The sequence below is a fragment of the Spea bombifrons genome, chromosome 4, assembly GCF_027358695.1.
Source record: "Spea bombifrons isolate aSpeBom1 chromosome 4, aSpeBom1.2.pri, whole genome shotgun sequence".
NCBI lineage: Eukaryota > Metazoa > Chordata > Amphibia > Anura > Pelobatidae > Spea > Spea bombifrons.
The window spans coordinates 26,454,641-26,472,955 of record NC_071090.1 but is presented as its reverse complement, the minus strand read 5'-3'; the positions used below and the strand labels follow the sequence as shown (position 1 = coordinate 26,472,955).

At 38.3% G+C, this 18,315-nt stretch overlaps 1 protein-coding gene across 1 annotated transcript; it reads right to left on the bottom strand.

Moving 5' to 3' along the window:
- Window positions 1–2,722: 2,722 nt before the first annotated feature.
- LOC128491173 (voltage-dependent anion-selective channel protein 1) lies at window positions 2,723–15,843 on the bottom strand. Its single transcript, XM_053463397.1, has 9 exons — window positions 15,706–15,843; window positions 9,220–9,289; window positions 9,084–9,133; window positions 8,314–8,466; window positions 8,171–8,223; window positions 6,133–6,360; window positions 5,352–5,502; window positions 4,448–4,505; window positions 2,723–3,703 (listed from the first exon to the last, which is right to left on the bottom strand). Exons 2-9 carry the CDS (start codon window positions 9,284–9,286, stop codon window positions 3,612–3,614), a joined length of 852 nt encoding a protein of 283 aa, XP_053319372.1. The 5' UTR covers window positions 9,287–9,289; window positions 15,706–15,843; the 3' UTR covers window positions 2,723–3,611.
- Window positions 15,844–18,315: the final 2,472 nt, after the last annotated feature.

The window sequence follows — 18,315 nt, the reverse complement described above, 5'->3', positions numbered from 1 at the left end:
TGGATTCTGAGCTAAGTAGAGTGGTACGCCTTCCGACCTCTTAATAAACGATCAATTTAAAATCACCTTTGTGTTTGCTGTGATAGACCAGTGCATATTAGATACTACACTATGATACTTTAATATTTGTCATTTTTGTCAAATGTTTTTAACTTTTTCACTAATTTGAAAGTTTTATAGAATTTTACAAAAGTACAATATTATAAAAGTATAATTTTAATGTAAAAATCAAATAGATTTTGTCAAAGCATATATAAAAACATTAATATTAGAAAATAAATTTTACTTAGATGAGTCATTATTGAGGCCATTAAGTGAATTCACCATAGCCTGAGTACTATGCATTTACATTTACTTTAATAATATTATAGTTTTAAAAGACCTTGAATGTTTGGGATTAACAGCTTTGTTTGTCTGCCCAATTTATAATTATATTTTATACTTATATTTATTTGTATTTTACATAAATGGAAGTTTAAAAGTCCTACGTATCCTTGAAGCTGACATCTTCTACCACAACCACAGAAGTAATATTAGAAGACTAAGATTAAGTGGGTTGTAAATTAAAAATTCTTAAATTCGACCAGGGTATTTAGTGGAGTACCTCAGGGGTCTTTCCTGTGTCCTCTTCTTTATAGTTTGTTTTATTAATGATCTCCCGTATTGCATTGAATGCCGATGACACAAAATTTGGTAGAAAAAAAGGACAATGGTACAATGGAAGGTGCTTTGATGAATCACGTTTTTTTTTACCTCACGTAAATAGCTGTGTGTGTGTGTATGTGTCGCTTACCTGAGATCAGGATGCAATATGGGAAGAAGGCAAGCCAGGGGGAGGCAATGTTTTGCTGGGGAAACCATGGGTCCAGCCATTCATGTGGATGTTACTTTGACACGTACCACCTACTTAAGCATTGTTGCAGACCATGTAGTCCCTTTCATGGACACAGTATTTCCTCATGGCATTGGCCTCTTTCAGCAGGATAATGCACTCTGCCACAAGGAAAAAATGGTTCAGGAATGGTTTAATGAATAAACAACGAGTTTAAGGTGTTGACTTGGCCTCCAAATTCCCCAGATCTCGATCTAATCGAGCATCTGTGGGATGTGCTGGACAAACAAGTCGGATGCATGGAGGCCCCACCTTACCTCGCAACTTACAGGACTTTTGTTAATCAGATATGTAGCCAGACACTGATCCATTTCACCTACAGATTTTTATTGGATCTAATTGATATTGTACTGTTTATTAATACACTTGTATACATTATTCTCATGAACTCCACCATCCTTTTTTCCCTCTGTAACCATGTGCCTTGTGACATATACTCCACATTTGGAGCACATTTTGTTCTCCATCTTTATTACTCATGCATCCATGCCCCTTGAAACATCTACTCCACATTTGGGGCATTAAAAGCATCACCTTCCCTTAGCCACCAGTTTGCCACTAGCCCAGAATTGCTTGAGAGACCAGCGTCTCTTTACTCTTCTGGACCTATCTTTTTGCAACTATGCAGTTATAAATATTGCTGAATCTTGTTATCAAAATAGTCCACTTTCTGTTACAATTAATGAACAGCTTAGTACATAAAAGCTCCTTTTTAATCAATTCTGTTATCGTAGATCTCAGCCTCGGGGGATTCCTTGGTACATCACTTCCGAAATTAGAGATTCTTTTGAGTATAGAATCTTTATACCAATTTTGACTCTCGTTATAGTAAGTTTTCTCCTTTTTTCTTTCTTTTTAGATTACACACTAAACATATCATTTGGAAATTATATGTTTAATTCTGTAATGTTCCTATTATTCTCCTATTATATTTTGCAAACATATTTTAGGAAGATGATGGCGCAGTGGATTGAACCACAGGAAGGCACATTGGTAGAATTGGGAATGTGGTGACTGACAGGGCAACAAACATGGTGAAAGCAGCTAGAGATGGGGAATTCTTGGCCCAGCAGCTGCTTTCATGCCAACCCACCAAATTATCATCCAAACCAACCTCAAACTAGGTTACCCAGCACTCAATATTCCAAGCGAGCGAGGTTCTAGTAATGCTCCTTCTTCCTTACTTTGGGGCGCCAATTCTTTTGACTTTTCGAATTTTGTGGAGTTTCAGTCCTGCACGAAGTGGCTGAATGTATCCATCTGCCAGTGCCTGCCCAGTGTCATACTGCTGCTGCTGCTCTGTCTCCTTCCTTACTCTGGGGGATCTTTTTATATTCATTCTTCCAATATTGCTTCCATAGGTAACTTGAAACTCTGTAGTGAGTCATGCTACAGAGGACAAGCAATTCATGTTTTCAGCACTCAGTGGTCCAACTCTGTGTGTGTTGCTAGGTTTGTCGCTATTGTTACACCTAGACACTTCCACTTCACAATAACAACACTTACAGCGCATCAGGACAGATCTAGCAGGGCAGGAATTTTACAAACTGACTTATGGCAAAGGCGGCATCTTATGACAATGCTAGATTTATAGCCACTGAGCTCTTCAATACAACCCATTCTAATGCCAACGTTTGTGTATTTTAACTGTCAATGTCAAGATTTGGACATTTCTTAAAAACATGGAGCATTTGTTAAAACGTGCTTCAATGTATAAAGGAAACTGGGACACTGACATTATACACATGACAAATTATTCTGATAGTGAAAGGTGTAATCGCAGAGCCCTATTTGTTTTATTTTATGATACCAAGTGAAAAAGCCCAAAGGTTTACTTTACTCAGGTTTTATTTAAGGTGATGTTTCATACAGCATACCAAGGGACTCTACTTTCACTGAATGGAAGACAATACATGACTCATCACATTCCTAAAAAAATACATAAAAATGTTGCAGAACGTAAAAGGACTTTGTGTGGAGAAAAAGATGTATAAGTGATGCCGCCGTGTGATGATGAGAAACAATGACTCTTCCCTTGCATATGGCTCTTTAAGCGGTTCCTGTACTGTGTGTTAGGGAAGTGAACCACAAGTTGTGAACTTAGCGACTCTGCACATGAAAAGAGAACATAGAATACCAGAAAAAGGCCTAAGAACAACATTGGCAATTTCAAACAACTTCCAGTTAAGACTCTAGAGTTGAGTATTTCATAAACTGTTATAAAGTCCCTTTTTGTGCAGGTACTGGCTGTTCTTACTGCCTTTGATCTAAATGACCTAATCCTTTACCTCATGTTGAGAAATTAGGATCAATACAAAGAAATGCTGATAAATGTGCTTTAGCTGCTTATGTAGGAAAACATTAAATAATCTAAAAAAAACCTTTAATATCTCTTTTCTTTATCTTAGTACCATTTTAGACCTACACTGATAAAAATCTATATATTTTATCTAGTAAAGCATGGTAAAAATGAGCAGCTATGAAATATTCCAAAGTTGGCATGGAATCACAAAACTGTTCCCTAGAGTTTCTTTCACGATCTATCTTCCCAACAAAAAACACACTTTAAAGCTTAGTTGTCCACTTCACAAGTAATCGATTGTGACTGAAAAAGAGGACTGTTTGCATCCCAGGCATAAAACATTACATGGTACACTAGATTTGTAGGGCATTTATGCTGCAGAACATCAGGAAAGTGAGCTATGCAGTGTGAAATGTTTTATGCTTCAAATTCCAGTCCTAGACCCAGCTTGTGACCTCCAGCGTTGATGTTCTTCCCATCAAGCAATGTTGATAGTGTAAGCTTGATGCCTACAAAATTAATAGCAAAAGAGGGTCAAATTATAACCAAAACAGTAGAAGACTTTTCACACAAAAAAATCTCTTTTTAGAAACTGCAAATATGTGCTTTTCAAATCAAATGTTACTAAATTTCCTTTAAACAGGCCAATCCCGAGCACTGCTTCGGGAAGAAGAAGAGAACAGCCAGTCAGGCTACTAAACACATGGCTATGCACAGGCAGTGACAAGGACACACATCATCTCATCAAGAGGAGATAAGGTGGCTGGGAAATAATAGTAGTTGGCAGGGATTAGGCGCGGTGTATGTAAAAGAGTGATTATGCGTTTTTTTTAAATCTATGGACAGATTTGATTTGGGGGTTCATTTTCATTTAGAAATTATTTGAGTTTGATTACAGTTTCAATTGGTCCGAAGATTTGCAGGACGCTACTGTTCATTACGCAGACACACATAAAAAACTGAAACCATCATGCACTTACCTGTTCTGAAGAAGTCTAGCTGAATTACATCTATATTATATTTGTCCAATATGTGTTCGATAAAACTTTTTTTTCAAGCAACATTTTTATTATTGCTTAGCTGTTTTATCAAAATGCTTTAAGAAAACATAGCTGTGACTTTAGCCATATGTTTCAGCTTATAATGTGTGAGTGTGTGTACTTGTGCATTCATTTTGCATTGACTCCAGTATAAATTTACAGGTACTATCACCTGCTATTGGGTTTTAAACAGATATATTTTTAATTACGTACCAGGCTTCAGAGTTTGGGTATATCCTAGTCCAATCAGGCTTGAATTGTTCACTTTAGCCTGTAACATAAAATAAAAATGTTTCTCTAGTGTCCTTTATACCACAAATAAATCAGTCTCTAGTCTTTATTCACTAAGAAGTCTAGTGGGCAGTCATGTTAAGGGTAAACGCAAGCTGATTAGGATTCCCTCTCCCGCTAACACTCGTAAAACTAATCACCTGTAATATACAATTTGTCTGAGAGTACATATACATGACTTTCTGTCATTTCAGTTATTTTAGAGCCAACTGAAAATACATGAGTTAGTTTTTGGTAGGTTCTAAATTCCCATATTTTCAATGGTTTCTTAACTGCTTCACACATCAGGACTTAATATTATGTCCTTCAAAAATGGTCCAAACAACCTTAGTACATAAAGCACATCCTGGGGTTTTAGCATCGGGGATATCTCCCAGCTGACATAGATTAGGCTATGGGCAGCTTGAGCTCTTCCTTGTCGGCAGGTGTAAACATGGAAACACCTGCACTGTATGTTTATGAATTCCCTTTCTGAATCTCTAAGAGAAAAAAAATGCAATGCAAATGCTAAAAACAAACTAAAAAATGATACTTGTGATATCACTATGACATCTTCAGGGCTAACCGCTGGTTAGAGAAGATACCTGCAAAATGATTTCTAGTAAAAATTAAAAAAAAACATTTAAAAAAAAGTTTAAAATGATAAAAAGCGAACAATGGAAAGAAAAATGTATAATCAATTGCCAAAGCATCCCACACCACTCCTACTGAAAAAAAAAAACCACAAATATAAAATCTAGTAAACGTATTCATTAAAAAGTACATTTCAGGATTTATTTTTTTAATTTAACTTGTAGACTACTCTTTTTTTTTTTTTTTTACTTACAGAGAAAGAAGCATCAGAATCAATTTGGTATTTGGCTGCAATTCCAAAACGTGTGTTGCTGTTTCCTGCTGTCCATGCCAGGTTTATGGCAGTTTCTAACTTGTCATTCACCTTCTGATATACAGAACCTCCAAACTCTGTACCATCATTTCTGTTGAAACAAAAAAATAGAATAAATAAATACATACAGCTAAAATAATTAAAAAAAAAAGATATACTAGACCAATTAATCTCTATTTTAAGTATAAGATAAACAACAAAGGTTTACATTATGTCCGTTTCTGATCTCCACATTTTGAATCCCTGCAATCCAACTGATACCAAATCCGGTTCAATTCTATTTCCTCTGGGCCACCTGGACAAGGCTATTTGAGCATATGATTTTGAATGTAGTTTCAAAATCAATTGCTTATGGTATAGTTTAATTAAGCTCTTGGTCCCATGCTAAATACATCCATATGAAACGCTAAATCCTGAAAAAGTAAAGTTTTGTTTGACTGTTGGTTTCTATTGTGTGACCAATTATCTTACTTCTGTCTAACCATGGCTCTACATTCTATTTGTTTTAACTACTACAATGTTGTTGTTTTTAAATAAAAATGTAAAATACTTTCATTGATATTTTAATCTGCTCTAAAATGTAATAATGATTATGGATAAACTGTCTGTATAGACACAGAAAGAAGCGCACTTTTCTTCCCAAGTACCGCTTCTCCGAGCCGCACTCGCACCCCTACAGACGTTATAACGATAATACACACGTTCCACATTTTTTACTTACACGTTAGTATGAAGTTGGAATTCGTCAGTTTTGTATCCAACTGCAAAGTTGCTTTGAGAGACCCTTGATTTTGTTGACTCGAAAGTCATTTGGTAGCCAGCTAACCAGCCCTCATAGCCAAAGACCACAGCTCCACGGACTGAAGGACCGGCAATATCAAAATCCATGTCACATCCCACATTAACGTGCTCCCGTTTGTATGCGCCCTTAATTTTTGCATTCTTCTTTCTGAAATGTCCAAAAGTACATGAAAGATTTTTTTTTTGTTTACAATAGTCAAAAAACAAAACAAAAGCAATGTACAAAACAGATAAACATCTATCCATCTGCTTGGTTCCTGCTATGGACACTAAAAAAACAGCAACAACAAAAAAACAGCAACAACAAAAAAACAGAAGATGGATCACATTACAGGACTGAACAGTTTCATTTAAGGAAACGCTATGTTAAGGTCGTTGGGTTATCCATTTAGAGCTAAAATTAATGTTTGTAGGTACTCTTGATATGTTCAGCTGTCACACCACCCTTCAGCTATGTACAACATGGAATAATATATTATATATCTTTCCTATAAGAATTGTTCAAAAGATTTTTATTTTTATATGAATAATTGAGCTTATCCTGTGGTAGATAGACCCATTCATATATTCAAGATTGGGACACAATGCATGACAGAGAAAGCCACAACACTGGACCATATTCAGTGACAGTGACATATTCTGTGACAGATGGCTGCCTAACACATAGGAAGGTGGAGTTTTGTGCCGTTACTTTTAAGTATACTTTGAAACCCAAGTTGTATGTATATATATATATATATATATATATATATATATATATATATATATATATATATATATATATATATATATATATATATATATATATATATATATATATATATATATATATATATATATATAGCACAGTACAAACCTCTCAAATGTCCCTAGGAGGGACAGTTTCTCTTTGGGACCTAAATCCCCCTATGTCCATTTATTTTTTACATGTAAATTTATTTAATTAAAAGTATGGGCTTCATTTTGGGCTTCCATTGCTGCCTTGCACATGGGATGTATAAGCTCTTAGGCTGGAATGAGTTAGTTATGCGTCTACATACTCCTTGGCAGCACTTCACATAAATGACTGATGTGACCAGCCTAACTGAATTGTATACGATGATGCCAGAATTTAAAGACGGGTATCAATGTGAACCACGGCTGCTGTCCTTTCTAAGCAACTGATGGCTAGTTCTGTTTCTATAGTAACATCAATACCCCCTCTCATGACTTCCATTACAATCCTGTGCTCCTCTAGAATGTTGGATAGGTTTGGGAACCTACAGCAGATGACAAGACCTTTCCAGGGTGTACCTGGGAGCCCTGCTAAGTTATCTATAGTGTACAATGAAACAAGTGTACCAATTGGAAATGAACACTTTAATATGAATCATGTTGTGGGTAAATAGCATGTTCTACCCCGTTTTCTGCCTTACAAGAATTCGCCATGTCCTCAATAACTCTGTTGTCTTATGGGGTGTCAGTCATGTATTAGGAGTACAATGTAACGGGAGATTATAAACATCCCCAAGCAGTCACATGCTCACACGATCATGGAGCCCAGCCACGGCTTGAAATCTGTGCATTTTCTAAATATGCTCACTCGGCAAAACCATTTCCATGCATTAATTGACTTCTTAAGGATAGGAAGAACGGTATGTCATCAATTTGCACTAAAAAAAAATATTGAAGCCCATATCCCTGAAAGTACCGTCTTGATATTAGCCAAATTTTGCTGTTGTGTTTTAAATTTCTAGTCCTATAACTCATCTAACGCTACAGTATTGATGGCAATGACAGGGCATCATTTGGTATATTTCTGCAAAGGAATTAAACAAGTATAAGTTCCTCTGGATACTGAAGCAAACATAATCCCTTAAAAAAGGAAAAATAGTTATTTTAGGTTATAAAAGCATGTACGATGTTTAAACATTTAATTAATATGTACCAAAAACAAAAATGACTTGTTCACAACTCACCCAGTGTTAGGAGAGAATGAGGAATCAAAGGTTAGCTTCAGTCCTTTGGCAAGCTGAATGAAAAAGAAATTGGTTAGATACAACAGTTAGACAAATGGGTAATATATATTTGTGCGTGATGTGTTAAAGGTTTTCTTAAGTACCTGATCTTCTACGGTGATCTCAGTTCCCAGCGTATTATCTGTGTTCCACTTCTCTGTGAACGTAAGACCATACTCCGACCACTTGTATTTAGTTTCCAAGCTGCCGCTAACTTTACTAGTTTCTGCATTTGCTGAGCCAGAACTTGTAAATTCCTGTAAATGAGAGAAAAAAACAGTGATGTTCCTGAACACTGCAGTCAGATTTTTTGTAGTCAAATCCGGCCCCCTCGAGTGCAGCAAATACCAACTTGGCTATTCCGTACACCGACGCATAGATAATCCCTCTCATAACACTAAGCCGTTCTCTCCCCTATACAAAGTAAGCTCATATACGGACAACTCCTGACTTGTTGCTAAGAACAACAAGCAGAAATTAGGCATATTTATGAATTTAGATATATTGCCAATATTGGCCCCTTATACAATTTGAATTCCACTAATTATGCTTGCAAAGCACACCTTCAACCACTAATGTAACTATGTATAATTTGTTCTTTTTTCATTTCAATATAGATATATTTCATTTAAGATAAGCAACTATTTTACACTGGAGAAATTCAGATCTGTGGCAAACAGTGGCAAAACCAGCCAATAACTTCCCCGATGTCATCTCCCTTATCCACTCTTTAAATCAACTACAATGGTTGATCAAGTTTGCCTAAAACTAGGCACTTATAAACGGTGTCCACAGCCCCTAAACTCAAAGCGTTAAGGTTTTCCGTTCCCAGTAACAGAGTCTCCATAAAAGAAACGCTGCTAGCAAAACTTACCAATCCACTTTCAGATTTTGTTTTTAAATCAAGCTTTATGAAGCCAAAGCCTGGAAATCAGAATGAAAGCATTAGAACCGTATATATATTATATAAAACATAGAGCATTCGAGTTTGGAAAATTTACGACACTTACCATATCCTTTGGTGAAGACATCTCTAGCAGATTTTCCTAAATCAGCGTAACTTGGAGGTATGGCCATTTTCTGTTGGAGGAGGATAAAAAAAATTAGGCATCACCGTGCATATAATTATAAATGAAACCGAAACATATTTAAAATTATACATTTATAGTATATTATATTACATCTCACAGCAAGTCTGAACCATTCTACAAGTGGATGAAAGCCCTCCCAATTCAGAGTTTATCCTAAACTTTTCCGAGCTGCTGCACCTTCAGTAGAGGACCTTGCTAAAAATACAGTGGAAAACACATTTAGAAAGTCACGTATAGCATTACCGCAACTAACCACAACGCCCATGGAAGACAGGAAATTCTAAATGGATCACAGGCAAAGCCGCGCTATGCAAGCAGAATGTCAACAATGATCCATCACGCAAGCATGGGTAGCTGCGCCTGAAGCTAATTGGGCAGCCTGACATTTTACATGCGATCAAGAAAGAGTCCACAGTGTAATTCAGATATATTGTGTTCAACACACAGACACTATATTTATATGTCATTGTATAGCAGAGATATATTGGCAGAATTTAAAACAAGCATTTATATTGCTTACGGGTCAACTAAAATTGTGCACAATGTGTTCATCGCCTACAAACAAATGAAATGATTTGATTAAATATGTTTAGATAAAAAATAGTGTTATGACACTTTCACAATAATGAATATATTGGTTTTTATAATGTGGCCGGTTATCGACTCCAATGCAGTGCGTTTGTAAATGTCTCAATCTGTTACTCTTTATATTACGTACGCCCTCACACGGTTAAACAGTAGAATGTTTAGTAGAATGCTAGAATTCCAAGGAAGTTGTTTACTGAAAAAAAAAAATATATATATATATTATATTAAATTATGCATAGATAATGTATGGCGCATTCATTCTTTAATAATGAGAGATTATGAATATTTTTCTCCAATTATTCTCATTTATTACAATTGAACATGTGCAGTCATGGCCCTATTGCAAAGATGGCATTATCTGGATAAAATAAATACTCCGGGAAATATTTCATGCCATGACAAATCCTTAGGGAAGAAAAAAAAATAGCATGTCTGATCTAGATTCTCCCTGAATAAGTAAACGTAACCAGAAATATCAGCCTAAACAAATGTTTTCTTCTGTCGTACTTTCACAATCGAGGGCGAGAAAAAAATGAGTAATAACATTAAAACTAACGATAACGTTAACAGACGTTCCCACATAATGATACAGTTTTAAGGACAAGAGAGCCCTACTCATGCTTACAATTCAACATCAGTAAGCTTTAGGAGCCACACGGCACCTACAAATTATTTAGCATTTAGGCCAAACTCCTAATTTAAGTTTTTAAATTAGGGGCAAACAAAGTAAATCGGGACAATGCGTTATTTATAACGTCTAAGCCTTCAGTCAGCAAAGAGAAACAGTGAGGCTACTACACAACTAGAAGTTTCTGTTTCCAAGCAAAAGAGTTATGTATCATATTTTCTTCACCAAAAGAAGAACACCTGGGGTGTTCATTCACAAGACAGCGAGTATTGAGTGACAAAAACAGCTGTGCGCCAAACTAACCCATAGATATGCAGGCTCCCTGAGAGTGTCCTTCCAGACACGCAAGGGCCCAAATACAACAGTAAAGGAGATGTGTAGCTGGCTAGATGGCTAGTGCAACTCTACTCCTTGGAACCTCAGCTCCAAGGCCTCGAGTTCAGATGGGTTATCAATGCCTTATCAAGAGCGAACCTCTTGCGGAATGCAAATTTGAGGTAGCCAGCCCTCCGTGCATAGTTAAAGAGTAATGCCAATTATTATTATAAGATGAAAACGTTCACCTCCTTAAAAAACTCCAACCTGGTTCAAGAGATAAAGCCCATCATAATCTACCTTTTTTAAGAGCCAAGCTAAGTGCAAGTAAAAGATGGCATGTAAGCACAATATGGCCCGATATAATATAAGTAATTCTCAAGCCATTAGACAATATGGAAACCCTCATGCATTAATGTCTCACAGCAAACAAAAGTATATCTTAAATTGTTATAAAAATGGTAGTGAAGCTCAACAGTAATAATTCTATCAGCATATCAGACTAATGCGTACCAGTAAGGCAGGCTAGACTTAAAATGCAGGGTGAAAGGGAACCAACCACAGATGAACTTATTCAGCCTTTGTGGGCCTCATTAGGCAAGGTTGGTCTCTCCCCAGACACAACAAGGTCCACATCTCAACTCTTCTTTGGGACTTTAGTAAAGCCAAAAGATGAAATTAGAGAGAGCGGAAGGATTCCTAGAACTGAGCCTTGGGGTACAAAGGGAGTGGAAAGGGAGAGGAACAGTTCCCAGAAACGTAGCTACAACACAACACTCAAGTACAAAATGTATGAAGTGGTCTTACAGTGTTCCTTTACAACATTGAGGAACGTCCGATTGCTGACTCATTGTTATTTAGCAGACTAATAAAATGTGGTTGCAGTCTAGGAGTATGTGGGATGTATGTTACCTAGTTGAATGAGGATGAGCAGGGCCTTCTCATTTCAAACTGATTTTTTGTTTCAAATACTTTCATTTTATAGCTGCGGATTTTCTTTGGGTTAAGGCAATATTTCTGTACGTGGAATAAATTCTTACTCAAAGCAAAGATTATTCCATGTATGTAGATTTGAAAAAAACATTTAGAAGACAACGCATCTAGAGATTTGATTTTAATTGATTTAAAGTGATTGGCAACTAACATGCCAGTAAACAGTTGTAGAATTGATATCCTTTATTTCTCTCCATGGAATGACATTATATCCTAGGGTCCAATTATCACACTTTAACATTATTTCTGGCAGGGTTTTTGTTTAATATGAGATTCAATAAATGCCTTTAGTTAATTGCTAAAGTGTAGCGTGTCAATGCTTGCGAATAAAACATCTATACTAAAGAGTTATTACTTTTTTTTGGGGGGGGGGATCAGTGAAGTAAATTTTCAGAAATACCCATATAGGAGAGCAACTGGATGCATATATTCAAACCTTCCCAGTGCAATATAGAAAGAAGGATCAGGTTTAAGCCAATGGGTGGCCAATCACGCCATCAACATTCACGTGGACCACATGGGCTCTGGTGCATGAAGCTACAATAGAGGAAACTTAACAGTTATCAGCGCTCAAGGGCGCTAGGGAGCCTCTTCACAGGTGTGAGGACAGGGTCATCCTTATGTGGTTGCTGCCCAGAGCCCAAATATCATTTTTTGCCTCTCAATGACCTGGCTAACTCCTGTGTGGTAGGGTATAATTAGAGGTGCAGAAACTGCTATGAAAAGGTACTCCTCGACTTATAATGGGGCCACGTTCAGATGAATCCATCATAAGTTGAAAATATAAGTCAAATTCGCATTTCACTACAAGTTCATGTAAAAGGTATTCTCCTTGGGTAATCAAGTCAATGTACTGAATGTGCATCGCTATTGCACCATCGTAAAGCAAGGAGTACATGGAAGCCTTTTCTACGTATGTGTGAATCTATATACTTTATACAAATCATCTGAGAATATGTGGAACATTCATATTAAATTAAATGGGTTTTTCATCAAACTTTAAATCTCATTCATAAGAGATTCATAGAATTCATAAGCCAGGTCCAGACAAACCCAACAAGCCAGGTAGCCATAGTTTGTAAAATGCTATTGCAGATACCTGACCTTTTCTACGATCTGAATTTCTGACCATTACCGCCCGCTCCCGCAACATGTTTTCCTCTCCCGCAACATATGTGTCCAATCTCGCCCACTCCCGCAAACATTCTGTCACAGCTTTTAGGGATAGTGAAGAATTTCATTCCCTCCTTCCGATATACTCATTCATTCCCTCAACCACGCTTACTCGTTCATACAAACTCCCTCACCCCCATTGCCTGAACTGCAGATTTCCTGCGCACTCCCACAAGGATGCCTTCGCGTTACTCACATACACAGTGTCTCTTCTCTTGTCCCGTCCAGGGGAAGCAGGAATGGAGCAGAGTCATGTGACATGATGTAAATTCTCGTGACTCCGCCTGAGACGCTGTGCGCGAGCAATGCAAGGGCATCCTTGCAGGAGTGCGTGGGATTACTGGGACACCCAAAAAACCGCCGCACCTGCAAGTTTTTTGACGGGTCCCAAGGGACCCGCATCCCGATGCAGTACCCTAGTGCACGCCATCATGGTATCAAAATAAAAATGGCACCTTGACACTTTTGTGTGAATTTCTGGAACAGAGAACAATTATTCAAAAAAAATGTGCTGACTAATGAGCAACTTAATATCTCTTCTGTTTCCCCAAATATTTTCTGTATTTATATCTGTCATGTTGGTTTGAACTTACAGCACTCCAGCCTTGTTTTTATGTTAAATACATATTGGAGTCCAGTTTGGATGAACTCCAGTACATCTTACTGCATGCAGGCATTTTTTAGTTTTTGGAGTAGCCAATCACATGTATGTTTTTTTCTATATTTAATGTTTTTTTATATATGCCATTTCCAACCATGCTAGACCATATCTCAAGAAGGATATAGATACTTTAGAGAACGTTCAGAGAAGGGCTACTAAAATGTTTAATGGATTACAGGATAAAACTTACCAGGACAGGTTAAAGGATCTTAAGATATATAGCCTGGAAGAAAGACGTGACCGGGGGGCATGTGACAGAAACATTTAACATTCAACGCGATAAAGAAGGAGGGTATAATTAAAAGGTGAAAAAACAAAAAGGAAGCATAGTCTTACATTAGAGGGGCAAAGGTTTAAAAGTAATATCAAGAAATATCACTTTACTGAGAGGGTAGTGGATGTGTGGAATAGTCTTTCAGCAGACGTGGTAGAGGTTAATACAGAGAAGGAGCTTAAGCAAGCATGACATAAGACTATCCTAGACATAAGAGAAGGCTAGCAACCAAGGAGAGCATTCAGAAATTGGGCAGATTGGATGGGCTGAATGGTTCTTATCTGCTGACCCATTCTATGTTAAGTCTCTTTTAGCATTTAAATGCTGTACATGAACGAGATCCCTTTTTTTTTCACAATAACTAGAATTACAATGCATTTCTTTGGATGTATTTTGTATTATATAAGAAGAGAGAAACATCTGTAAGCGTTTGCAGCTGGTTGTAAATGTATTACACTCCAACAAATTAGAGGATCTGTTAAACTAAGGAAAATATTTTGCACAAGCTAAAGGTAGACACCATTAGGAGACATTAAAATCTATTCATTTAAACGTAATCCCAGATTAGACCAACAAGCACGTAAATGATCAGCATGTGCAGTCATGCCGTCCAGAATGACATTTCTACGGTTGAAGGGATCGATGCCAAATGAGGAGTGTCCTTCACATACCGGTCAGATGACATCTTACTTCAGGGACAACAAATCTCCAAGCAAACCAACTGCCTGCCCTTCATTGCCAAGCGTGCCTCACGCATGTATATATAATAGATTTCAAGATGTAGGGCTAAGTAAATACTAAGGGTTCATGAACACATTTTAATGGATGCCCTTTTAAGAAAGCTCATTCTAAACCAGACTTTATTAGTTAACCCCTGGTGACCTTGACACCAATGCATCCCCAATTTACATTTGCGAACGCCTAAATGAGATGCTTTGTGCAATGATGTTTCTGTAAGTCAAATTGTTATATTATATACTACTTGTTATGTCCTGTCTACTCGTTGTACAGCACTACGGAATATGATGGCGCTACACAAAACAATAATAATAATGAGGAAGGGCAAATATCACATGGCAGCCACACCAGAGTGAATGAGAGTCTTAATTATTTTAAAAATGTAGTCCAGTAAAAAAAAAGGCAAAATATGTGTTCTTTTATTTAGTGCCTTACATTGCAGGTTTGCATGGATGTGATGAAGTATGTCAAACAGGGCTTGCCCTATCATGCATTAACACTCATGGCTCTGCCAATAAAGGTCATCACGTCTTTGATAATCCTATATCTTGTAATAGGGACAGGAAGTAGCCCATTCAGCATGATAGAGAAATAGGTAGCTGTATAGATAGGACCATTACTACACCGCTCTATACTCTACATACTGTTCTCACCTTTTGGATTCACGCAGACAATGTGTCTCTCACACACTGCTGGAGGACAAGGCCGGGTTGCTTGCAAAAATAAAATGCCGGTCTTGGCATATGGAGCGAGTAATGATTGACACACGCGCCTGGCGACTGAGCCAGGTTTGGTTTCAGAGGACTATAGCGTTCAGCCCCACATCCCGTCTCTCACACACGGAATAATACACAAAGGTCGACCGGCTATTCCGGCCTCCTCCATCTCGAGGACCTCTATAGGAACCCCTGAGACCAAATACACATGCGTGCAAAATGATGGCATTCTGACAAATCGAGGATCCACGATAACCGTAATAAATACGGGTTTGAAGGGTCCAGAAATGGCATTTCACGTTCCGGTCTTTACACTTACCTCGCTGTCCTAGAGCCTGCGGACCTAGCTGCAATAGATCTGACAGTGCAGGGAGAAGGAGGCGGAGGATGGGCGGAGTTCCAAGGGAAAGCCTAGCACGGTGACCCGTGACGTCACCAGCACTCCCTCAGTAGACTAACTCTGGTAGCAGGATCGCAGGCCACGCCTCTAGATGGTTCTATCGAGATCGCAGGGTGTGATGGGAGTGACTCGCGGCGGCCTCTGCCGCAGGAGAATAATATTACAATAGAGAATATAGCCGTGAGCTAGTGTGAAAGCTTTATATAGGTGCTTACTGCAGATGCAATTTTAAGGCCATATTTATAAACCGCTATGGCTCTATTATCACAATCACTGGGAACCTGGTGTTGGTGGGGTTTTTTTTGTTGACATACCTGTACATTGACAAAAAGTCCCAATAATATTCAAACGAATTGAGGCTGCCATAGCCACAAACAGGGGGCGAGTCCATATCGAAGTCCGTGGCTCTGGAATGGGGTGTCTAATAAGCTAATATAGGTGTGATGGCCAGGTGTCCACATATACTTTTGGTCATATAGTGTGAATTCAACAGCACAGTGATCCCTCCACTGTAGATTAAAAGTATAGATTTAAACAATTATTCTGCATACCAGTTAACTATTATTATATAATACAGTTGGGTGGAAAAAGTGAAATTTGAGCATTGTGGATAAGAGGTAACAGGCAATATTTAAACATTCATTATTTTTAGGCAGGGCTGGCCCTATAATGGGGCAGACTGGGGCAATTGCCCCAGGCGGCACTTTAGAAGGGGCGGCACTTTGCCGCCCCAAGCGCTTTTTTTTTTTTTTTTTTTGAAGCGGAGGAGAGAGAGAGGGGCACTGAGTGGTTTTCGCTTACCCGCTCGGCGCCCCTCTCTCTCTCTCCTCTGCGGCGAGTCTCCCTGTTCGGTCCCGGTGCCGGCTTGTAATGCAGAGCGCCGGAAGTGACGTCAATTTCCGGCGCTCAGCATTACAAGCCGGCACCGTGGCAGAGCAGGGAGACTCGCCGCAGGACTGTTTAAAGGTAAGTACCGGGGGGGAGACGAAGTTTAAAATGCCCCCCCCCGGCGTCGGCGGGGGGGGCGGCGTTTTAAACTTCGCCCCAGGCGGCGTTAAGTCTTCGGCCGGCCCTGTTTTTAGGTGTTATATTTTTTTTTTAGCCCATGGCAGATATATGTTTTTATGTATTTCACGTTTTAACCCCTTCAATCCCAGGGGTTTTTGGTACCTCAAAGCCCAGAGCAATTTTGCCATTTTTGGGGTATGTCGGTTTAGCGATGATTCTCTTTTCCTGTGAATAGTGTACCCATGTAAACTATATATTGTTTTTTCAAGGAGAGATAGAGCTTTCGTTTGATACCATAGTTGGATGATTAGCTGAAAATTTAGAATGAGAAATTTAGTAAAAACTAGCGAAGATTAGAAAATTAAACTAATTTTTTTTTACATTTTCCCTCTGAATCCTCACAAAATTAGGTAAAGTGATGGAAAATCCCCTCCAAGTTTATTAATTCAGGTGTCCTGATTTCAGAAATACCTAATTTAGGCTAGGTTTCCACTTGGGTTTTTTTAGCTAAAAACGCCTATAAAAACGCCAATAGCGCCACCTGGCGTTTTTTTGTGAAAAACGCATGCAGCCAGATGTTAGCTGTAATTCAATGGGAAATCGCAAAATGCCATTTCCACTTGGCGTTTTTCTGTTTGGCGTTTTTTCAGTCCTCTTTGGCGTTTTTCTGCTTTTTTGGGCTCTGTGGCAGTTTTTCAAAACTGCAGCATGTTGACACTCTGGCGTTTTTTGCAAGAAATCTTGGCTTTTTTTCTCCAATAGAAGTCTATGGGAGAGAAAAAACGCCATGAAAAAGCCATGTGGGTTTATTGCCTTGGCGTTTTTTATGGCGTTTTTTCCACAGTTACAATGCAGAGGATGGACCCAGTATCTGTGTGTCCTACGAGAAATAGGCTGAAAACAAACAGTTTCACACAAAACAAAGTCCTGGACTGGTTCATATTGAATTTTACACCATTTGGAACAAACATGCCATTACAAACAAACATACGCGACCAGATCCTGCGTGCCAAAAGCAACAGCAAACAATTTGCACCATCATTTGGGGCCAATCTTCCCAGAGGAGCAGACATTCGGAATAAAGCATGCCTTACAAACCACAGAAAAGAGACAAAAGGGTCTACCAAGTAAATGACATCAGGAGAGGGCAGATACTTGCCATTTATCCTAATCCCTTTTAGCTGGGTGAAACTTCTAACTTGTAAAGGCTGGAAAAACTGCCTAAGGTCAAAAAAAGCAATTTCCACAGAAAGGCTAAAACGCCAGAAAAAACTGCAGAAAAAACGCCAAAACGCAGGTAAATGCAGCGGCAGTTTTCTTGGCAGTTTTCCTGGCGTTTTTCATCAAGAAAAAAACGCCGGACAAAAACCCAAGTGGAAACCTAGCCTTAGGCTAGATTTCCACTTGGGTTTTTTTTGCTAAAAACGCCTATAAAAACGCCAATAGCGCCACCTGGCGTTTTTTTGTGAAAAACGCATGCAGCCAGATGTTAGCTGTAATTCAATAGGAAATCGCAAAATG